The 25,272-nt window shown below is 37.7% G+C and overlaps 2 protein-coding genes across 7 annotated transcripts in view; both read right to left on the bottom strand.

Moving 5' to 3' along the window:
• The window catches only part of NDST3 (N-deacetylase and N-sulfotransferase 3), a 192,729-nt gene extending 189,977 nt beyond the window's left edge, over positions 1-2,752 (bottom strand). For all 6 annotated transcript variants that reach the window (XR_012435032.1, XR_012435033.1, XR_012435034.1 and 3 more), the window contains exon 1: positions 1,756-2,752. Coding sequence is in view for 2 of the 6 variants with exons in the window: in XM_005555787.5 (XP_005555844.1) it covers positions 1,756-2,736 (981 nt within the window). In the remaining 4 variants the exon portion in view is untranslated. The remainder of the gene's footprint in view (positions 1-1,755) is intronic.
• Positions 2,367-25,272, bottom strand: part of LOC141410263 (uncharacterized) — a 43,760-nt gene continuing 20,854 nt past the window's right edge. The window contains exons 2-3 of the mRNA XM_074039145.1: positions 22,712-23,429; positions 2,367-2,891 (exon numbers count right to left, since the gene is read on the bottom strand). Of these exons, the coding sequence (XP_073895246.1) occupies positions 2,826-2,891; positions 22,712-23,429 (784 nt within the window). The 3' untranslated portion in view covers positions 2,367-2,825. The remainder of the gene's footprint in view (positions 2,892-22,711; positions 23,430-25,272) is intronic.

The raw sequence follows: 25,272 nt of genomic DNA, 5'->3' as shown, positions 1-25,272 counted from the left end.
AAGTTCCAAAAAGTGCTTCACATGTAGTACACACTTAATAACTAGTTACAGAATGAATACGTGAATGACTGTTTATACTCTCAGGGCAACTGACTGCAATAAATTAGTGTTTTGAGACACAATCACAGATGCAATTTAGAAGTAATTAAAAAACCCAGATTATTCAAAACATATATTTTTTTAAAAGCCTTAGGTAGTTTAGAAAATATATTTCTATCTAAATATGAGCAGGTCATAAAGTACACATGCCAAACTTTTCTTTAATGTGTTCAATAAGCCTCTAATTTTTCATACCCCTGAAAACTGGCTTAACTTCTGGAGCACAAAGACATTTTGTATTTTGTATAATATTAGGGGAAATGGGGGGCTACATAAAAAACTCAGGGATTTATTTACCATATTTTAAGTTTCCATAACAATATATTTGACAGTTTCAAACAATTTCACATCAGAAATATATTCATATTGAAAACATTTCTCACCAAAATCATTTGAAATGGAAAAAAATGGAAGAATTATGTATTATTTCTAATCTTCAAACATGTAATAAATGCTTAAACTACCAGCTTAGTTTAAATTTAGCTATATTTTCAAAAGTAAATACAAAGACTTAATGGAAACTTAAATACAGCTTCTTTATTAATTAATTTCCATTTAGCTAAAAGGAAGAGACTAAAATAATGCCAAGAATATGGAAGTTTTTTTTCTTTTCAGTCTTCACACTCTCTTACAGTAACATTTAATGGTCCTTCTGGTATTCTTAGTTCACTTAACTAGTGTGATGAACATTACTATTATTTGCCAGATGCTTAGTGACTAGAGAAAAGAACAAAGTTTTCAAGATATATTTTTTGCTATCTGATTTGGTTCTAGATAGTCTACCAAAAGGTTAAAGCTGTAGAATAAAAACCATGTATCAAAAGTCTCACTTTTATGAGAAATCAATATGTAGCATAGCAGACATAGAATCCTATGATATTTCGAATGGGAAACTAAGATAAATGTAGGTAACTTTAATTTTTAAAATGTTTTAATAGCAAACAATCAGCTGTTTATGTAACACAATCAACTCATAATAATGACAAACTATTTCAAATAATTGTTTTCTGTTTAAGGGCAACAGTTTTACACAAGAGGAAATGTAATACAATTTAAATGCAGCATGATTGGCTTCATATATGTGTCAGAAGTGTTCACTGAAATCGAGTTAAATCCTCATGTGTATATGTGAATAAATATGCTTATACAGTCATTGATTTTCATATTTAGTAGTACTGATTTTCAGTTTCAGAAAAATATAAGAGAAAATGCATTGCATATTTGACTTCCAAAAGTATCTGAACTTGCTACTATGAGATCTGTAATTCTTGAAATTTGTGGAAATATTTATTATCATCAAGACAAATTCACATTTAAATGTGCTAAGTTTGAGATTAGTAATAGCTTTTTTTTGAGGTAGATAGTTTATGGACAGTAATTAAACAAAATGATTTCTACTCTAGTTGTAAATACATGTAGAAAACCATTTCAGGATCCTACCACACTCAATCTTTTAGTAAAATCTTTATTTTTCTTGATTTAGATAGAAGTATATAATCTTATTAGTTGATTTAGGGTGAGTGATAATCCTAGATTGCCCAGACTTTCCCAATAAATCCCACGTCCTGGGTAACCCAGTTGTAGTACAAACTGGGATAGTTGTATCCCTGCTGGGAGATGAACTGAACTTTGAAACTTGAGAAAATAGAGCCTTACCTTTACATCATTGGTGTTCATTCTTGTTCCCTCTTTTCCCACAAATATATCATCAATATCCACAAGAATGTACCTGTCCAAGGACAATGTCAGCCTCTTCCCTGATAAGAAGGAGATGGCATCTATGAAGATGAGCTTGTGCAGCCAAAAGTTCAAGTTGTTGCCAAAAAGAACCCTTTGAATTCCATCATGAAGCCCCAGGTCATGTATTATAGTGGCATAAAAAGCACCTTTAGAGATGGAAGGAGAAAGGTTTTCTGGGGTCTTTACTTTGGCAAATATTACCGGTTGGTAGGCTGAATGATTGATCTGAAAAACTGTCCAGTCAGTTCCAGGTAAAGAACCTTTTTCAAGCTTGGAAGATTTGGTCACACGAAGCAATGGAGAATGAGGATTAATACAACAATCTTTTACTGCAAGATTTCCATATATGGAAAAAGGGAAACCTTTTAACTGAAAGCTCTGTACACTCTTCTCACTAGTTTTGTGGAATCCAATGACACCCACACCGTATTCTACACAGTATTTATCTAGAAGGCTTCGATTCCAGGAGTCCATATTTATATACTTTAAAATATTCTCATAAATAATGAGAATGTATTTGCCTTTCATTTTGTCTATAAGTGCTGGGAGATCTCCCTTTCCAGGGGCAATTTCAATGTGATACTGGAATCTACTCGATTCTAGAATCATAATGATGTCTTGACCAAGAGATGAGTACTGGCTCTCTACAAATACTAGGACTGTGGGATCTGTCCTTGAAGCATCAAAAAGCTTCATTGCTTTCACTTCCATGAGCCGATATGGTAGGTGCTGGAGGTCACCACAGTCAACTTCTGAAGCCGTCTCAGAGAGTTCATTTTCCTGTTTGTAGCCACTGTACAGGTAGTAAGCAGAAATGATAATGCTCACCATACAAAAAGTGGCAAGCAGAATGACTGTTCTTTGAAAGTGTCTGTGAAGCTTCATGATAAAACTCATGTTGTAGGTACTTTCCCCAACTATGCCAATAGAAGCACCATAAAAAATTAAAAGAAAAGATGGTGTTCCGGCTACTTTCCCAGTCTCAGTCAAGAGTTTATGTCACCATTGCAGCTCATTTGTATCACTTGATCAGGACTCACAGAAAATACAACCTGAAAAATAGAAAAGAATATAAAACAGTCAGTTTGCAGCATTATAATAAGCAAGTTTTTATCTTGTTGACTAGCATAAGTGGCAGAGTATTTGGCAGATGAACTGGTGTATAGTAAATTCGAAGCCCTCCCTTTTCTTCTCCCAGATCTGCGTGAGGACATGGGACTGATAGAAAGAGGAAAAGGGGTCCATTGAGCCCTCTATCCCTAGTACAAAAAAGACTTTGGGCTAACAGGAAATTTCATGATATCACTGTGCTTTGCATCAAACTCTATAGATAGTATAGAACAAAGACCACAGAGCGGTCACCTAAGCCATACACTGCCATTTCTTGCCATCTGGCTATACATTATGTAATACATACTCAAGCTGTTTGTTTTTAATTACAGATACTGAATGTTTATGCCACAATTAAAACATGTTTTTTTCTTTTCTGCAAAGTCATTGGCACAGTCAATTTTATCATTGTATATGCATTTTACATTCATTAGAGAAACAACCTTACGATAATTGCTGTCATTAGAATAGCCCTTTCAAAATGTATATGTGGCCCCACAATGCAATTAATTTTTTTAGAACTACATATTTTCACAGTTGCATTTTCCAAAAATCAAAACTGTCATGTGGTAAGATAAATATTAGGAATAAAATACTTCTCGAGGTTTCTGCAAATCTGGTGTGAGACCATTGGGAATCATATATTCTTGGAGAAGAGCATATTTACCTATTGATTCACTTTCTATACCATTCTATTTCCACTTTTTGAGAAGGAGTTTTGTAATTATGTGAAAAACTACTCCAGAAATGTTTTTAAAAATGTAATGAAAACAACTGAGACTTCATGAAACACTTTGTTATGCAATAATTTGAAATCCCTTTCAAGTCTTAGTAACCTTTGAAAATTTAGTAACTTTGAAAAATAATACAAAAGAAACATGGGCACTTCTTTTTTTATTTGGGTGATCTACATTTATTAGGATTACACTTCCTCTGGTATCACAGCACACTGATACAGATTTACTGTTAAGAGTATTTTGAGTGCATGAAGCTTAAGCAAACTGTGTATATATCTCTGTCAACTGAACAATATTTTTTCTCGGGTAGTTGAACTAGTGGGAAACAAACACATATTTCCTGGCTAGTCAAAACCAAAATAATGTACAGCCATGCTTGGATTTACCTGGGCACCTAAGGAATTCTTTTCCTTTTAAAAAAATTCAACCATTATTTTAGAGGGTACACATGCAGGTTTACTACCTGGGGATACTGCGGGATGCTGACATTTAGGGTATGGATCTCATCACCCAGGCAGTAAGCACAGTACCCGATAGGTAGTTTTTCCACCATGTATGTCCTCCTTCCTTATTCCTCCCTCTAATAGTCCACAGTGTCTCACAGTGTCTGTTTTTCTTGTGTATATGTCCATGTGTGCTCAGTACTTAGCTCCCACTTATAAGTGAGAACATGTGGTATTTAGTTGTCTGTTCCTGAGTTAATTTGTTTAGGATTATGTCCTCCAGTTGTATCCATGTTACTACAAAAGACATGACTTCATTCTTTTTTATGGCCACATAGTATTCTATGATATATTTGTACCACATTTTCTTTATCAAATTCACTCTTGATTGGCATCTAGTTTGATTCTTTACCTTATTCACTTATTCACTATTGTGAATAGTGCTGTGATAAACCTACAAGTGTATGCATCTTTTTAGTAGAATGATTTATTTTCCTTTGGGCATATACCCAGTAACAGAATCCGTGGTCAAGTGATAGCTCTGTTTCAAGTTCTTTCAGAAATCTCCAAACTTCTTTCCATAGTGACTGAATTTGTTTACATTCCCACCAACAGTGTATAAGCATTCTTTTTTCTATGCAGCCTCACCAGCATCTGTTATCTTTTAACTTCTTACTAATTGCCATTCTGACTGGTGTAGATGATATCTCACTGTGGTGTTGATTTGCATTTCTCTGATGATTAGTGGTGATGAGCATTTTTTCATGTTTGTTGGCTACTTGTATGTCTTCTTTTAATAAAGAGACTCTTTTGGTAGGATATTTAGCATTTTCTAGGTATAGAATCATATCATCAGTGAAGAGAGATAATTTGACTTCTTTTTCTATTTAGATGCCTTATTTCTTTCTCTTGCCTGATTGCTTCTTTGAAGAAACATCTGCTCATGTCCTTTGCCTGTTTTTAAAGGGGGTTGTTTGTTTCTTTCTTATTGATCTGTTTAAGTTTCTTGTAGACTCTGGATATTACACCTTTGTTGGATGCATACTTTGTGAATATTTTCTCCCATTCTGTTGGTTGTCTGTTTACTCTGCTGATAGTTTCTTCTGCTGTTCAGAAGCTCTTTAGTTTAATTAGGTCCCACTAGTCAACTTTTGTTTTCGTTGCAATTGCTTTTGGGGACTTAGCCAAAAATTCTTTGCCAAGGCTGATATAATGAACAGTATTTCTTAGATTTGCTTCTAAAATTTTTATAGTTTGATGTCCTGCATTTGAATTAATTTGCTTACTTAATTTGCTTAGGATTACAGACTAGGCAAATTACCTTGAGTTAATTTTTGTATATGGTACAAGGTAAGGGTCCGGTTTCATTCTTCTGCATGTGGCTAGTCATTTATCCCAGCACCATTTACTGAATAGTGAGTGCTTTACCTATTGCTTGCTTTTGTTGGCCTCGCCAAAGACCAGGTGATTGTAGGTGTGTGGCTTTATTTCTGAGTTTTCTATTGTGTTCCATTGGTCTATGTGTCTGCTTTTGTACCAGTACCACACTGTTTGGGTTACTGTAGCTTTGTAGTATAGTTTGAAGTCAGGTAGTGTGATGCTTCTGGCTTTGTTCTTTTTGCTTAGAATTGCTTTGGCTGTTTGGGCTCTTTTTTGGTTCCATGTGAATTTTAGAACAGTTTTTTTTCTATTTATTTAAAAATAACATTTGTAATATGATAGGAGTAGTGTTGAATCTGTAAATTGTTTTAAGAATCATGTCCATTTTAATGACACTGATTCTTCTAATCCATGAGCATGAAATGTATTTTCATTTATTTGTATTGTCTTTGATTTATTTAATCAGAATTTTTTAGTTCTCCTTGTAGAGATCTTTTACCTCCTTGACTAGCTGTATTGTTAGGTATTTCATTTTCTTTGTGGTTATTGTACATGGGATTGTATTCTTCATTGGACTCTCAGCTTTGGCATTATTGATGTATGTATAGGGACACTACTGATTTTTGTATATTGTTTTTTTATCCTGAAACTTTCCTGAAGTCATTTATCAGTTCTAAGGACCTTTTGGCAGAATCTTTAGCATTTTCTAGGTATAAAATCATATAATCAGCAAAGAGAAATAGTTTGACTTCTTTTTCTATTTGGATGCTTTATTTCTTTCTCTTGTCTGATTGCTCTGGCTAGGACTTCCAGTGCTATAGGAGTGGTAAGGGTGGGCATCCTTATCTCCTTCCAGTTCTCAAGAGTAGTGGTTCCAACTTTTGCCTGTTCAGTATGACACTGACTGTGAGTTTGTTATAGACGTCTCTTATTATTTTGAGATATGTTCTTTTAATGCCTAGACTGTTAAGGGTTTTTATCATGAAGGTATGTTGGATTTTATTGAAAGCTTTTCTGCATCTATTGAGATTATCATATGGTTTTGCTTTTAATTCTGTTTATGTGGTAAATGACATTTATTGATTTGCATATGTTGAAACAGCCTTGCATCCTAGAAATAAAGCGGACCTGATTGTGGCCTATTAAATTTTTGATATGCTGCTGGATTTGGTTTGCTAGTATTCTGTTGAGAATTTCTGAATCTATGTTCATCAGATATATTGGCCTGAGTTTTTTTCTTCATTGTGTCTCTGCCAGCTTTTGGTATCAGGCTGATGCTTGCTTCACAGAATGAGTGAGGAAGAAGCCCCTTCTCCTCAATTTTTTTGGGAATAATTTCAGTAGGATTGGTACCAGTTCATTTTAGTATGTCTGGTACAATTCGGCTGTAAATCAATCTGGTCCAGTGCTTTTTTTCGGTGGGTAGGTTTTTTTTTTTTTTTTTTTTTTTTTTTTTTTTTTTTTACTGATTCAATTTCAGAGCTTGATATTGGTCTTTTCAGAGTTTCAATCTCTTCATGATTCAGTTTTGGGAGATTGTGTTTCCAGGAATTTATCCATTTCCTCTAGATTTTCAAATTCATGTGAGTAGAGATATTCATAGTATCTTTAAGGATGTTTCTATTTCTGTGGGATTAGTTGTAATGTTATCTTTGTCATTTTTGATTGTTCTTTTTTGGATATTCTCTTTATTTTTCTTTGTTATTCTAGCTGATGGACTATCAGTCTTGTTTATTTTTTTCTAAGAACCAAATCTTGGTTTCATTGGTCTTTTATATGGATTTTGGCATCTCAGTTTCATTTAATTCTTCTTTAATGTTATTTATTTTTTTCTGCCAGCTGTGGGGGTATGTTTGTTCCTTTATTTTAGTTCCTTTAGGTACAAAGGTAGATTGTTAATTTGAGATCTTTCTAACTTCTTGATGAAGACATTTACTGCTATAATCTTTCTTCTTCACACTAACTTAGCTGCATCCCAAAGATATTGGTAAGTTGTGTCCCTATCTTCATTAATTTCAAAGAATTTTTTGATTTCTGCCTTAATTTTGATGTTCACCAAGGAGTTATTCAGGAGCAAGTTGCTTAATTTCCATATAATTGTGTAGTTTTGAGAGATCTTCTTGAATTGATTTTTTAAATTGCACTGAGGTTGGTGAATGTTGTTGGTATGATTTCAGTTTTTTAAAATTTATTGAGACTTGCTTCATGAACAAACACGTGGTCAATCTTAGAATATGTTTTATGTGCAGATGAGAAAGATGTATATTTTGTGGTTGTTGGGTGGAGTGGTTCTGTAGATATCTATTAGATCTAGTTGGTCAGGTGACAAGTTTAAGTCCAGAGTTTATTAGTTTTCTGCCTTGAATATCTGTCTAATATTGTGAGTGCGGTGTTGACGTCTCTCATTATTATTGTGTAGTTGTCTAAGTTTTGCTGTGAGTGAAGAAGAACTCGTTTTATGAGTCTAGGTGCTCCAATGTTTGGTGTATATGTATTTAGGATAGTTAAGTCTTGTTGTTGGATTATACTCTTTATCGTTATGTATTGCCCTTCTTTGTCTTTTTAAATTGTTATTGGTTTGAAGTTTGTTTTATCTAATATAAGAATAGTCACTCCTGATCTTTGTGTATTTTCCATTTGTACAGTAGATCTTTCTCCATCCTTTTACTTTGCGCCTGTGGGTACCATTACATGTGAAATTGGTCACATGAAGACAGCAGATGGTTGGGTCTTGTCCTTTTATCTACCTTGCCACTCTGTGTCTTTTAAGTGTGGCATTTAGCTCATTTACATTCAGGATTAGTATTGATCTGTGAGATTTTGGTCCTGTCATCATGTTGTTAGCTGGTTGTTATGAAGACTTGATTGTCTAGGTGGATTATAGTGCCTGCAGGCTATGCACTTAAGTGTGTTTTTGTGGTAGCAGGTGTTTCTTTTCAATTCCATGTTCAGCACTCCCTTAAGAACCTCTTGTAAGGCTGGTCTAGTTGAAATGAATTCATTCAGCATCTGCTTGTCTGAGAAGGATTTTCTATCTCTTTCTCCTAAGAAGCTTAGTTTGGTGCCATATGAAGTTCTTGGTTGGAATTTTTGTTTTTTAAAATGCTAAAAATAGGCTCCCAATCTTGTCTGGCTGTAATGTTTCTGCTGAAATGTCTGCTGCTAGCCTAATGGGGTCCCCTCTGTACATGACTTGACCATTCTTCTCTCTAGCTGCCTTTAAGATTTTTTCTTTTGCATTGACCTTGGTGAATCTGATGACTGTGTGCCTTAAGGATGGTCATATCACGTAGTATGCAGCCTAGGTTCTCTGTATTTCTTGAATTTGCAACTCAACCTCTCTAGTGTGATTAGGGAAATAGATTCACGGACTATATACTCAAATATATTTTCCTACTTGCTTATTCTGTCTCCTTCTCTCTCAAGGATGCCAATGAATCAAAAATTTGGTGTCTTTACATAACTCATATTTCTCAGAGGTTTTGTTCATTTTTAACAACTATTTTTCTTTAGTTTTGTCTGACTGAGTTGGCCCAAAGATCCAGTCTTCAAGTTCTGAAGTTCTTTTCTCAGTTTGGTCTAATCTGCTGTTAATACTTCTAATTGTATTATGAAATTCTTATACTGAATTTTTCAGGTCTACTAATTCAGTTTAATTCTTTCTTAAAATGGATATTTCATATTTCATCTCTTGGATAGTATAAATAAATTCCTTGAATTGGGTTTCAGTTTTCTTCTGAATCTCAACCCTTCTTGCCATCCAGATTCTAAATTCTATGTCTGTCATTTCAGTCATTTCAGACTGGTTGAGAACCACTGCTGGGGAGCTGGTGGATTCATTTGGAGTAAAGGAGACACTCTGACTTTTCAAATTGCCAGAGTTCTTACCATGATTCTTTTGCATCTAACAAGTCCAGTGTTTCTTTAACAATGATGTAATTTGAGTATTTCAGTTGGATTTGTTTCTGGATGTTTTCACATGCCCAAGCCTCTCTACAGGGCCTTTATTTGTGGCTGAATTCTTGCTCTTGGTTTCACAGGAGTGTATAGCAGCAAAATATTTTTGGCATTGTAGTTTGGGCTGGGATCCAGTAGATGATGCTGAAGAGTAATAGGCAGTAGATAGCCTCTTGTCTAGCTGCATGGCTCCTCTGTATTTCTCATATTTGCAGCCGTGCTCTGCAGTGGGCAGGGAGAGACGTGACTTCCTCACCATGTCAACTCTTGGAACTTGGGGGAGCCCCTCTGATCACTGACATTGTGTCTGCATTTCTTTTGTTAGGTGGTCTGGGCTGCAGGACTCCCTGGCCAGAAGTTGCAGCAGGTAGATGGGAGACAACCTTTCCCGGCCAGTCCTGGGGAGGAGGCATGGCCCCTCCCACTCCAGCCCATGAATGGGCGTCTCACCCCTCTCAGTGGTTTGAGAGTGTGAGCTCCTCTCCCACTTGAGTGCCAGCCACAGAACTTGGCTTGGCATTACTGAGCTGGCTGCTGCAGCCCTCAGGCACTTTAATCGGCTTGGGGCTCCATCCCTCAGGCACTTGGAATTGGATTCTGGCTGCTCTGAGGAATCCAAAGTGCTCCCAAGCCACCAGGAATATATAATTGGGTGGAGCAAGGTACCCGGGCTGGGCAACAGAGGCTGTACTGTGCATATGTTCCTGCAGGGTTGCTAGGGTGTGGCCCTGAGAGGGGCTGGCAGGCTGGAAGGCCTGCAGAACAAACATGACCCAATTCCACAGGGAAGTCAGCTCTACTTTCTTCTGGCCCAGTGGTCAGCTGCGGCTAGAGGTTTCTGGAGGGAAATGGGGAGACCTGGGTTATGGACGCCTATTACCATGTTCTGCCAGAGCTGCACCATGTACAAAGTCCCCTGTTTCATGCCGGATGAAGCTGTCTTTCTCTACTCTGCAATCAGATCCCCTTGTCAGATCAAATGTCCATGAGGTTGCGAGGCCCTCTAAGCCAGCATCCCATAGGCCCATGGTGAGGGTGGGCAGTCCCTCAGTCCCATCATGAACCTATTCCCCAGGGGTTGTTCAGGGCCAGGGACTAGCCCACGCATTCCAGTACCCTGTGCCTGCCTTCTCCCTTCTCAGCCTCAGCATCTGCATTGCATCTCCATCTAAACATTTTCTCTCTTGAGATCTGTCCAAATTATGTTGGTTTACTCAAACCCTTGGTTTTTCTCTGTGGGAGTAGCACTTCTTTGCTGCATCTAGTTGACCATCTTGCCTTCCCCCTGTGGAATTCCTGGGTGTTTCTTAGAGCAAAAGCTTATTAGAGTTTTATGGTCCTGGAACTTTACAAGAAATTATAATGGAGTATAAAAAAAATTAAGATAGGTCTTGTGACTCTACATAAGGCAGGCTAAAAGCTAGCTGGTACAACAATAAGCAAAGGTGAAAAATGCTGTATTTAGTGTTTGTCATAAGATTAGAGTCTACTGCACATCTGCTTCTTATTCATTGTGTCATTTGGGCCCCTGTACCAAGTAAAATGATGAAGTTAGAATAAATGATCACCAATTAACATTCTAGTTGCAAAATTCTATGACATAAACAATGAACAATATTTTGAACAATATGTTTATCTTTATGAATAACATAATGTTCTAGACTAGAATTGTAGGATATTTATAGGATATTATATTTACAAGATAAATGTGTTATCTTTTAAATTATATATTGGAGTTCATTCCTTAAAATATTTAGGGTATATATGTCATGCATTCGAATATTTATGGGGTAGCTCTCCTGCTATTTAAAATATAAATATTCAGCAGACTGAATTTATTTAAAACATTCTAAATTATAAAGCAGAGATAGTGACAAGAATGATAATAATGTGAGGGTTGTGGGTTACAGACAATGACTATAACAGGATGAGAGAAGAAAGAGTCCATGGCAAGTGGGGGAGTCTGTGGAATGCTCCAGGGGGTAGGGAGGCTGTACTGTGGATTAGGATTTGGGTAGAGCCTTGAAGGATGAGAGTAATTTGAACAGACATTTGAGATAGAGGGAATGTTACAGAGGCAGGAATGAGCACAAAATTGGGTAAGGATCATGAATAACGAGTGGGAGGAAAGAGTGAGAAATACTTAAAAAATAAATTTGACTATGTATGGGTAACCCAGATTATGATAAGACTTGAGAGTATAGAGGTTGTGAAAGTCTGTAGGAAGGTCTTATGGTTTGTATGTGTCCTGAAAAGTTTGTGTGCTGGAAATTTAATTCCCAATGCAACAGTGTTGGGAGGTGAGGCCTCAGAAGAGGTGAGTAGGTCATGAGGGGTCCTCCCTAATGAATAGATAAATGTCATTATCTTGGGAGCGGGTTACTTATCTCAAGGGTGTCATAAAAGCAAGTTTGGCTGGCTCTTGCTCTCTTGCCCCTTTGTGCATGCTGTCTGCCCTTCAATCTTCTACCATGAGATGACACAGTAAGAAGACCCTCACCAGATGCCAGCACCATGCTCTCAGACTTCCAAATCTCCAGAACTGTGAGCCATATAAATTGTTAATGTTTATAAATTACCCAGTCTGTGGTATTCTGTTAGAGACACACAACTTTTCTTGATTAGGGGGATAACATAACAGATTTTTCTGGGACAAGAATTAATAACATGGAGAATACCATAGAGCAATCTTAGAGAGTTGATCTGGCAGGCCAGTGCAGTCTCATTTCTCACAATGTAGTCGTAAACTGCTAATCATCATAGGTGAGGGGGAATTGTAGGGAAGGGTTCTGGTATAGGTACAGATGATATTTAAGCAAATAAAAATTTACCTGGACAACAGAGTTTTCATTGTAATTATGTTATTTCATTTTGATAAGTAATTGCACTTTTAAAGTTATGTACATGCTTATGACTATAATATTCTGGAGTGTAACAGCAGAATACGAAATCTCATATCTTCCCATTTCTGTGTTTCAATTTTACCTGTGAAGTGTTTTTGACTAGATATAAAATGTATTGCTACATTTTCCATTTTAGATAGTAGCGTTTTATAATTTGTTCCCTTTGTCAAAAGTGAAAGGCATGTAACTTATACAATTCTTACCTATGATGAGGCAGAGTGGTGAGGAGTGTATGCTCTCACTGTTTAGGACAGGTATTAGGAATCTATCAAAGTTACCTTCTCTGTTAGCCATTATAAAATGCTGAAGGACATTTCTTTTCCATTATACTCTTCAAGTTTCCTTCTGAAGCTAAAGAAAATTCCAGTGCATGTCCCTGAGGAATTGGTCTAACATATTTAAATGCATACATTAAAATTCTCCTGTTTTCTGCAAACCTTTTTCAATTGCACATCTCACTTTGCCATGCCAACTTCAGTCTCTGGTGCAGATTCTTAGAGCTTTCTATTCATACTACAAACTCATCCAAGGACAGCAACTTCCCATTCTCTTCCATGTTTCTGCTAACTCTGAAAACTTCAGGATGGACTGAACCGTTGCTGTCACTCCTCCTGTGGAAGGTGGCACCAGAGCAGTAGGCAGAGGCAAAGGTACAGACTTCACCTGAGCCCTTCATTTTTGAGGCATCATGCAGATGGATGAATATGGAAAATTAAGCTCCTCGCCACAATTGCCCTGTGGTGCCTTCTCTGACTTTCCAAACTTGATAAGACCAGTGGGTATACATGGTCTTTGTGAAAAGAACATCTCCTTTGTACTTGTTGCCATAATTAAAATTTTGTTTAAAGTCAGCCTCTCTGTATGCCTGGAAGCTCGAAGAGGGTTGAGATAATACCTTTCTTTTGTCTATCATTGCACCACTTGTGCCAGGAGCAATGACTTTTTGCGGAATTAATGGAATCCAATGGCATCTTACTCCTGTGGGTTAATTTGACACTTTTACTTTATTCTAATGCTTTAACTTATCTGTTGAAGTTACAGATAACTATCACATTCAATGTTAAGTTAATATAATCATAGCATCCCAACATGGGATAAATTTAATATCATAATATCTATGGTAGATAAAACCTTCAACCACCAAAAATAATTATCATTATACAATTAGTGATAACCTACTTTGGAATTAGTGCTGTAGTAAGTACTGTGGACACCACAGAAGTATATTAGGATATTAGGAATAATTTTTTCCCCTAGAGAACGGACTCTATTAAGGGAAATGAGACTTGTGAAACAGCAGCCAACAGTATGTTGTACATAATAAATAGTGATTTATGCAGTATAGACTATCTGTTACAGGTTTCAGAAGAGAGAGAGAGACAGACACACACACACAGAGATTAGTGAAGCTTAGTAAAGTCAGTGGCAGTTTCTAAGATACATGGTGCTTGAAAGTGACATGTCATGATGCACTGGGTTTGGATATGAGGATGGGGACAACATGCCAGGCAAAACTCCCTGGCAAGGTTGAAGAAATGAAATGGTTACAATGCACTTAGCTCAGAGTGAAATTAACTAAAATATAGGATACTATGTTTTGGGTTGAAAATGGAAAAAATATTTGATTAAAAGAGTGCTGCAGATTAATGAAAGTCCTTGGAAGTGATTGTGAAGTACAAGGGTATGAACTTGAAAATAAAGAGCATTGGGTGCATTTGAACAGACGGATTTGATAAAGATAGTGTTTACAGATGATTAGTGTAGTAGTGACACCCAGAATGATGAACAGCAGTAATATGAACAGAGAGAGAACATGCCACGCTGTGCAGAATGAAGAAGTAGGCAGAGTCAAGACAGTCTCAGCTAAGAGGCTGCTGCTGTAATCCATGTGTGAGGTGGTATAGGTCCAGACTAAGGTGGTTTTGAGAGAGAGTGGAAATGAGGAATATTTGGGAAGAAAGAAGAAAAGAACATGCTTACCGTTAAATTATGGTTGGGGGGTGGTAGCAGGCTTGGGGACTAGAAGATAAAGATGCCAGTATAATAGAAACATAAAACTAAGAGGGGAAATTGGCTTGACTCAGTGATGCACACTTCAGATTCACATAGATAGATGGACTAAGTTATACATGATTAGATAACAAAATCACAATGTTATATAAAATAGTTGGATGTAGACAAATAAAAAAAGTCAAGAAAATCTTTGGAATTGATAGGTTACAGGCACATCTGAATGTGCTACAAAAACCCAATTCCTCAGGAAAGCCTCTGCTGACCAACTCTATTCTTCCCATTTAGACCAGGCTCCCTTTGGAGACTTTATCATAACTCTTATGAAATATTAACAGTATTATTTGTCTAATGTCTGTCTTCCTGGTTAGACTGAAATTTCCAAGGGCATAGGGCTCATTTTTTTTCCCAGTAACTCTTCAAATTTTTTAAAAAGAAATGAGATTAAAATACTTTTAAAAGCCAACAAGATCAACATGTAAACATTTCAGTATAGTGATGAATATATTCTTGAAATGCTATCAAAAAATCCATAGAAAATTGAAGACTTCTGCATAGTCAGTAGGGTACTCTGAATAAGTACAGAACAAGCATACTAGCCTGCATGTGAGAGAGTTCCCATGGACACAACTGTCTTGATCAGCAGTACAGAACTGACAGTTGTGATTGAATTCTGCTCCATATTCAACCTATGATGAGGACTATGCTGAGTGATCAAGAAACTATTCTAAATTTTTTAAAAATCAACAAATCACATAGACAGGCATTCTGAAATAGTTAGGTTCAAGAAAGTTACAAGGTTGGATAAGTTATAAATGTCACTACATCATCAAGATTTCCTATAAGGCACCCTGAAGGAAATAGTATGAGATGGGAATATACAGAATAACAATAGTAATGCAGCTAATATTAATAAACACTTACATAGGTACTGAAATTGTGTTGGACCCTTTAGAAGCGAAGTAACCTGCCCATGATGTCATAGCTAGTAGAGGTAGAACTGAAATATGAACTCCAACAGCCTGCATCAAAGATACCATACACCTGGGAAGATAACTGCAATGCAATCCTTCCATGCTAGGAACAAGTAGGAAATGCATCTTGGGCAGCTATTATCTTTAGATGCTGCAGTTTCCTTCTAAGCAAATGGGCTACTGTGATATCTCCTAAGGGGATTTTAATGAGGGTTAAAGCTCTTAGAGGCTGGGTGCAGTCGCTCACCCCTATAATCCCAGCACAAGGGGAGGCTGAGGTGGGCAGGTCACTTGAGCTCAGGGGTGGAGACCAGCCTGGGCAACACAGCAAAACCTCATCTCTACAAAAAATATAATATTATATATAAACATATATATTTATATATATATATGTTTTCGGACATATATATGTTGGATATGGTGGCAGGTGGTCCCAGCTACTTGGGAGGCTGAAGTGGTTGGATCGCTTGAGCTTGGGAGGTGGAGGCTACAGTGAGCCATTATCATACCACTGCACTCCAGCCTGGGCGACAGAGTAAAATCCTGTCTCAAAAACAGCAACAACAAAATCAAACTCTTATAATAGTGTTTGGCACATACAACGAAAAAACGAAATTTATCTGCTATGATGATGATAGTAGAAATATCACAGGAAATGAGGGAAATATCCTGAAGATGACCAATGACATTTCATACACTAAGCATTCATAAAGGGACAGCTATGAGCATTTTAGCTTAAGCAGAGTTGTGGGAAGCATATAAGCCCACCCTTAGTGCAGAGGTCTAAAGTCAGATGGATCTTAGAACAAAGAAAGGCTCAATCAGAGGCATAACCAGCACCATGTCCTTGGGCTTCTTTTCACCCCTCCCCCTTTCCTTAGATGAGCTCATATACTTCTTGGTTTTCATTACCATCTATACTCTAGTAAATTCCGAATGTTCATTCGTAACTCAGACCTCCTTCCTCTAAGCTCTAGGATTTTATATTGAACTATCAACTTGATATAATAGCAACAACAACTCACATCGACTGTGCCCTTTCTTATTATATTCCAGCCACTATTTGGCTCCACTAGAATCATGTCACAAGCAAACTTAACCTATCTAAAACTGAATGTATGATCTTTCTGCTAAAACCATCCTCATGGTCCCACAATCACCTACGTGCATCCTTAATACCTTCTTTTACTTGCAGCAACTAATCTCACCACAGATGTTCTTGGCTCCTTCTACCATTTTCTCAATGCAGCATCAAAGTGGATCTCTGTTGCTTCTTTCCAGCTGAGATCCTATCAATGGCCGCTTATTTCACTTGCTGGTTAAAATTCATATTCTTGTACATGTCCCACAAGACCCTGTGTGGCATGCTTCCCACTTTTATCTCTCAGGCCTGGTTACATGATGCTCTCCCTTCTAAGTTCCAGGCAAGTGGGTCCTCTTTCAGTTCCCAAAAGAGATAATCTCTTTTCTGTCTCAGGGTCTTTCTACATGCTGTTACCTTTGTCTGAAAGTTTTTTCTCCACTTCCCCATCTGGTTTCATCTTCCAAATCCTATGGTTCTAAGTATAAATATCCCTGCCTCACAAAAGTCTTCCCTGATCCTCCTGATCCGTCAGGCCTCCCTGTCACACATTCTCACATCACTCTCTACTTTACCTCTGTCGTGTGTTCCAAAGTTATAATTAGTTACGTGATTTTCTGTTATAATTAGTTACGCAATTTTTCTCCGTAGCTTAGAAGCATCTGTAAGTACTCGTCCTGTTCACTTCTATATTTTTAATGTCTAATAGAGTGCTTGAAGTGAGAACAGCCTATTGAATATTTGTTGAATGAGTGAAAAAGGCCTCTACTAAATTTTACAAATAGCAGCTGGCACTCACAAACTAGGGCAATATTTAAGTCAAACCATCTTGCATGAACGGCTACCTTCATCAGTCACACCGGCCTCAAACAGTCAAGGCGATAATATAAACATTGCGAATAGCAGTCACCACCTTGATCAGAGCCATAAATCAGGCATATCCAGGATGTGCTTTTCACCGAAATTTACTCAACTACTTATTTTTTCCATTCTGAGATTTTTCAGAATTCAGCGTGAATACAGTTGCTGTGCAATGCATCTGTTTTTGAAAAGACTCCACCAAGCAAATATTAGCCATTAATTATTTGCCATTAACAAAAGGCAGAGGAAGCAATTAGTTTTTGGAATCACAGACAATTCCATAACATAGTGAAAGAACTCAATATATACAAACATACATTTTGCAAAGTATTGCAATATCTGCAAGGGGAAGTGCCTGCTTGTCAATGTAACCTATCTTTTCTCTTCCACTAACACCCACCATCATCCCAAAGTAAAAATCAATTTCTAAATGAAATAGAATCATGTTAAAGTTGGCAGTACAAGAAAAGTGAAAAAAGATTACCATCTGGAAAATGAGTATTAATAACTAAAGAGCTTCAGGTTCTAACATAAATGAAAGATATTTAAAAGATCTTGAACAATATTCCCTTTTCTGAAAAAGGAATGAATTATAAAACTATATTTTATAATGTCGAAAAATGCAGTGGGAGGCCTCAAATACATGGATTTGCTAAAAGTAATTTAGTAATAATATTGAAAATTGACAAGAGCAAGCTTTTCTTCGGGAAAGAATGTGTGAAATTGTGTCATGTTAATTAAACCCTGCTGTGGTAGGCAAGTAAGAAGCTGATTTACATGGAGTATGACCAAGAATACACTCTGTCTCTAGAACTGTAATTTTTAAAAGATGGATGGGAGAAAAGCTGAACTTGAGGGCATTAGCTTTGTTTGGTACATTAAATGGAAAATGACTTTCTATTGTCATTCTCCCTCCGTCTTTGTATTAGAAATTATGAAGGGAAGACTATATTTTATTCACCTCCCTCAGTGTTATGCCATCCAGTGATGCAAGAGAAGAAAACCACCCCACTGCTGTTTGCTGTTTATTCTGCCCTACATGACTGAAGGGGGAAAATGTCTGCCTTTACCCTCTAAGATTGGACCGGAATGCATGTATCAAAACATGCCGACATATTCTGTCACACATGCTCACATATGACATATATGAGTGCTGACAATGCAGCTTTTAGGATCTAATCCAAACCTTTTATTTGTCCTTCATTAGACTCATGGGAACAAGAGAGTGTTATCCTGGCCTCTCATTGGTTGCCTGGACCATAAGATGTAAAGTTACAGATCAGTGTTGGCTATGTTTTAGGGCAGGTTACATGAACCAGAGAAGGAAAGACGGCCAATCTGCAGAGAGAAGATGATGCAAACAGAGTAGAGACAAATAATGAAAAATACGATATAGGGAGTCTTGAGGAGGTTGAAGGTTCTATTACTTTCTATTCTATGGACACATCAATAAAGGAGTCAGGTAAATTATTCTTCTGTTACCTTGGGCACTTTTTGGAACAAGTGAGACTCAACCTAACAGGGGTAGCAAAAGAAGACAAAGAAATCACCTGAACTAGACCATATATACTTAACTAGGGAAGGCACCACGTTTAATTGTCCTGTGGACTGCTTTATGCCTGGCACAAAAGTAGATGCTTAGTAAATACCTCCTGGGTGAATGAATGAATATTTCGTATGTAAGGGAAGTGGTGGAGATTGTTGGAGTGGTATATGGATTGCCTCTATTACATCAAGAGGCATATCAAGAACAAATATTTGAAACCTACAGAGAGACAATGTAGTATAATGGTTAAAGGAATGTGTGCTGGAGCCAGACTCAAACTGAATACCAGCTTCACCACTTTCCAAGGATGTGATCTTAGGCAGGTAGGTAACCTCTCAGTGCCTCAATTTCCTCATTTGTGAAGTAGGAATAATATTTACCTTAAATAATCTTTGTGAAGGTTATATAAGCTAAAAATGAATATGTAAAGTAGAACAGGGCCTGGTACAAGGTAACCATTCTACGAGCATAAACTGTAACATCCCTACTACCAAAAATCTAGACAGTAGTACTTATCATCAAGTTAAACTTTGTATTATTTACTGATGTTTTCTTATCTGTCTTCGTTCTGTCCTCCAGAGTGATTTCTAAAATGTTGAACAAACAGGATAAAAAAGGGTCTCTTGGAATCCTCGTTTTTCAGGTGAAGAAATCAAGCCCCAGAGCCAGCAAGGGAGCTGTTCAAGGCCACTCCTCTCTTGGCAGAGCCAGGCCTAGAATTTAGGTCTACTTTCGTGTTATTTTCAAATACTTGAATGAAACAAAAACATTCAGCAATGAAATGTATGTACAATGGATACTCACCATTGAGATGCTTAAAAGTTTTAGGATAGGACTGCAATAATTTATTTTTAAGCTCTTATTTGGCAACAGATAATCCAGAATTATAGCCCTCAGTAATTTGTAGAAGATTTTGGGAAATAATTTATTACAGACATTAATTAATTGTAGTAGGTCCTGACTACTTTTTTTCTTGTTCTATAACTTACATGAAATCCATGAAAATGTTCAGAGTAACATGAAAGAATAAATCACTCATTGTGATATCCAGGTATCTAAGAGTATAGTTTTTTACTATAAACAAACAGACAAACAAAGAAATATTAAAATCACCCTTTACTATTCTAAGAGAAACTTCAGTCATAAAATAGTTCTGAGCATTGTTCAGACTAATTATCTTTATAATATAGGTCGTACTTTTGTGGCCTGGCAGCATTCCCTAATCTGGACAGGTGTTCAGAGTTCATGCATTTCAGTATGAATGCTCATTTATAATAGACATAGCACAGGGAAAGTAAACTTCCACTGTTTTCCCTTACTGTCTGAACTGTGAAGCAATTAGAAATTCAAGGCATTCATTTAGTTGAGAATAGTGTTTTTAACCTTAATTTAATTTCCCTGGTTTTATAGTGTATATAAATCACAAAGTATTTATATGTAGTTTTAAAAAATTATTTTGCATCTTAATAAATGCACATTTAAGTTTAGAAATTGACTCTAATCACCAAAAAGCAGCTGAAACTCAACCAGGTTTCAAGGAAGTCATATAATCAGAGTCCCAAGATTAAAAGAAAAAGACTGTAATTTCTTTACAGTTTTAAAATTTTGAAATGACAGGTAGACAAATAGTTACATTTTAGCTTATAATAACTTCTTTAGCAGAACACATGGCTTAGAAAAAGAACCTCCAATGCCTGCTTATCTCTTCTACTGTATATTTTTTTAACAAACTTTTCAGTTACACCAAAAATTACTCTAATATTTGCTGCAATGATCAGAAATAATGCTTTTCTCAAGAAAATTAATTAAAAGAGAAGGCATATATAACTCCACCAAACTAAACTATAATAAATATCTCCAGAAAGAGATAAGTTTTATTTTATCTAAAACATTTTAGTAATGTGAGGATCCTTCATTTTAAAGACTATGAAGAAAATTAACTCATGTGACAAGCTTATAATTAACATTATTTACACAAAGAAACAAATTTTCTGTTTTACCATCAAGATGATAAAGAAAAACAATAACAAAATTAGAAATGGAAGATACTGTGTTAACCAGAGAAATTTTTTAAAAAAGAGCTTATCTTAGGCAAGCCTTTTTTTATGTTCAGTACTATTTTTAAAAGGAGCCTCTTTCAAACTTATATTTGAAATCTCCATCTCAAATATAATATTGATAAAAGGCTATGGATGAAGAAAAAGGAAAAAAAAATTCCTTTCAGCTGAATATCGGATATTCTAGAGTTTCTCTGCCATATCATTCTGCTCTCTGGTGGTGAACAGCATTGCTCAGTAGTTGATAATATGATATTTTCTAAGGGAAAAAGAAAAAAAAAAAAGAGTGTGTCCCAGATCAGTTGCACCCATCTCAATATTTGATTTGTATTTTAATTTAATACAAATGTATTAAGAATGTAGCTGTTTGCATTGTCTAGAAGTGTTTTCTTCTAAACTCTTCCAGATTACATATGTTGCTATATTTAAATACATTTATAAAGAATATAGATACTAATACATTTTCAACATTAAATAACTCTGATGTTTAAACAGCATCCAGCTATTAGAAAAACTATTTGAAAAAGGATCTGAGTAAACCCTTTAAAGATGTCACTCTGCTTTCACTTGCCCCCACAAAATGGATATATTAAATAGAAGATATATCATTTTCTTTATATTTAAAATTTCTGTGTATTTGATACCTAGAGTGATTCTTTCCATTTCCATTTAATTTTATTAATTGTATAGTTTTAAATAATGTATATAAACTGCATCAAATAGAAAGCCTTTTGAGGATCATTACTGTGTAGATAGGCAGGTAGCTTAGTTTTAAGTCTCTGATGTTCCTTATAAAATTCTGTCAAGGCAACAGACATGTGATCTGTTAAACAAATCTACTTCAGAATCATTATAAGCTGGTGAATATCTTAAACAATTACAAGAGGTCATTTCTTTAGTACTGTAATTTTACGGAAGGGAAGCTTTACAATCATCCCTGAATGAGATGGTCCTTTGTTTCACTTAATTTAATCAAAATGCTCTATATTTCTTCTTCAAGAATAAAATGAGGCACTTGTTCAATCTTGAAATTTTTAGATTATTTGAAAACAAAGTTGTTATCTCTTAAAAGCCCCTACATTTATGAGTGAAGCATTAATGCACAGTATAAATAAATAAATACACTTACCTGGAATTAAAGTTCAGAGCTGAAAATGCTTGAGAAAGTTGCAATAGATGGAAAAGAAACGGAAACAGTACCACTCGCTACCATCGGCTCAGGCTTTTTGACTTTACAAGTGGCAGCAACACCAGTCCTGGCCCAGTACTCTCATGTTATGTAACATCTTATTAATATTAGCTATCAAACTGCTACCAAGCTGGTGAGGCACTAGAGGGCAAGAGTGTCACATGCAAGATCCGTCGCCAAGGGACCGGCTTTGGTACCACTTGGGGGAAGACAGATGCTAACTAAGCTGATAAATAACAGGATGCCCGAATACAACAGAAAACTTGAAACGTTCCTCAAAGAATATTTTACATGTCAATTTTCTGACTAGCGGAAGAGTTAACAGGTTAATAAATATGCGCAAGCAAATAACCACACCATGAAAAACTTTGAGGATTATATTTACTAACCCACAGTCACTCAAGAGGATGTTTGTTTTTTTCTTTCCATTGTCTAAATAAACTTATTTAAAACAGGAGAAAAAAAAGCTGGTTAAATAAAACGAGGGTCGGTTTCACGACTCCCTCATTCAAGCCGCGAGAAACTTCTCTGGTCGAGGTGCCGCCTCTGGAGTCCGCATTCCAAGGCGCCCGGCTCGGGTTTCTGGGCGAGGAGAAGACCGGCCCCGTCCTTCATGGAGATTACCTGGGGCTGTAGCCGTCCGTGGGCTCCTCCTTCCCTCGGGTCTTCGATCTCAGCCGCTCCCCAGGGCCCTGCGTCCGGGTGGCTCTCAGGTGCTACGCGGTGCCCGGGGTCCGGCGGGGACGACGAGCGGGCGACCCCTCCCCTCCGCGACCGGGATCTCCGCGGACACAGCTGGTGGCGACTCCGGCCGCTCAGGCAGCGGCTGCGGGGCAAGAGCAGCCGGCGCGCCGGGGACTCCTGCGCTGGAGAACCGCGGTCCCGGGACCCGCCCGGCCGCGCCGCCGCCGCCGCCCTCGCCACCGCCTCCCGGGGCGGGAGCCGCCGCCTCCCAGCTCCCAGCCCGCGCGCGCCCACCCCGGGGAAGGGGAGGGAGCAGGAGCTGAGGACTCGAGCCGCCTCCATCGGCCGGGCTCCCGCCCGGACCGGCCCTGCTATCTGGCTGCCCGGGCCTGGACAAGGAGACCCCGGGGGTTCCGCCCAGGCCTGCCAGTTCCGACCACCCCTCCCGGCGGCTTGGCGGCGGCCGCCAAGGATGAAACGTCTTGTGCGGCCAGGGAAAGGGGTGCGAGTCCCCGAGGCGACGCTGGAAGGGTGGGGCGCACCCGCGCGGTCCCCTCCTGTCGCGCTCCTGCGGTTGGCACTGGACACAGGGCGGCTGCGAGGCTGCAAGAGTTTCCTCTGTTCTCCGGTTTTTTTCAAAGGCCATGTGTTCCAGCTCCTGAAGACAAGTGGAAGGCCAGCAACTGAAGAGATATTTTGGATTCAAGGTGTGAGGTTACCCTCTCCAGAACTATAGTATGAGTAGAAGTCTGAATCGAATGATACATATTTTTAAAAATTTCATTTGATTCCACTAACATGTGAATTTTATTAAGTGAGTCTACTAATGATACTTTGTATTGGCCATTTGTGGTTTTGCTTCCCAACACTCACTCTTGTTGAAACAGTACCCCAGTTTATTTTGGAAGATCCAACCACTTGATCCCACCCCGCAGCCCATTTGCTTTAGGTGATGTCAGCCGCTGCTCTGACCCCCTGGTAGATCCACAGCTCAGGTCTGGCCAGGGGTAGCTTTATGTCCTGGTAGCATGAGTGGGTATGTAACACAAGTCTGGCCAATCAGAGACAAAACCACCATTCTGGGACTTTTTTTTTTTTTTTTTTCTCCTTCCCTTGAAGAAGTGGACTCTCTTCTACTGGACTTTGCAAAATGAAGATGTGAGCTTAGAGCTTCTCGTGTTTCCATGAGAAGTCTGAAAATAAAGCTGATTCTCAGGAAGGCAGACCTGGGAGTGGGAGAAAAGTGAAACCCAGATGGAGATTTTCGAGCTTGGAATCGAGCTATGGCTGTAATACGTTCTATCTCTGGATATTTTCATTCATAAACAAATACATTAACTTTTTTTTTTTTTTTTTTTTTTTTTTTTTTTTTTGAGACAGAGTCTCTCTCTGTCGCCCAGGCTGGAGTGCAGTGGCGCGATCTCAGCTCACTGCAAGCTCTGCCTCTCGGGTTCACACCATTCTCCTGCCTCAGCCTCCGGAGTAGCTGGGACTACAGGCGCCGGCCACTAGGCCTGGCTAATTTTTTGTATTTTTGGTAGAGGCAGGGTTTCACCATGTTAGCCAGGACGGTCTCGATCTCTTGACCTCGTGATCCGCCCGCCTCTGCCTCCCAAAGTGCTGGGATTACAGGCGTGAGCCACCGCTCCCGGCCACATTCACTTTTGTCTTAAGGCAGCTTGGATTGCATTTTCTGTCCGTTGAAACTGAAAGAGACCCAAATGATGATACAGAAATTAAATATTCTAGTTGTTTATTAACTTTATCAGAGTATTTGGATTCGTAGTGCAAGGCCTTCAGTTAGAACCCAATGTCCTGAAAGGGTTAGTTGGAATTTTTTTTTTAAAGCCAGAGAGTTATATATCCTTTTTGTTATATGTGATAGAGGGGTTACAGAAGTGACTGAACCAATTGCTTCTCCTGGAAGCCCACAAAAATGTCAGGATGCTAGAATTCTTTGGCCAAGTAACATGTATTAGATTAGTTTTATTTATTTTATTTTTTAGTTGGAGTGTCCCCTGGAAGTCTTGTGCCTTTCAAGAATTTTAAGAACCTACATTTATTTTTCTATGTACTCCTTACCCGAGAGAGAGCCTACCCTGTCTTTCGAGCAGGCATGCATTCATCATTTTAGTAATCAAAAAATTATTGCACACCTACTAAATGGCTCTGGGAATACAATAATATTGAAAAAAGAAAAGCAGCACCACTCTGCCCTTCAGTCCCTTATATTGATATAGCAATAGGAGGTCAGGCTCTTCTACAAGATTTCAGAGAATAGACAAGATTCATGAATTCATAAATTCCTAAATGTTTCAGGGAATGTAGGCAGGTTCAGAAATGATATTCACTTTTTCTTTTCTTTTTCTACCTCCTCTGCACAAAAACAAAAAACCAGAAAATATTCTTCTACAAAATAAGATATTTAGTGTTCTGGTGACTGTATTTTGGGGTTTTCTTCAGCTAAGTTGGATAGGAGACATAATCAAATTTCTCATTGC

Source organism: Macaca fascicularis, chromosome 5 (assembly GCF_037993035.2).
Source record: "Macaca fascicularis isolate 582-1 chromosome 5, T2T-MFA8v1.1".
NCBI lineage: Eukaryota > Metazoa > Chordata > Mammalia > Primates > Cercopithecidae > Macaca > Macaca fascicularis.
Note: the sequence above shows the minus strand (reverse complement) of the source record. Positions and strands in the feature narration are given on the sequence as shown.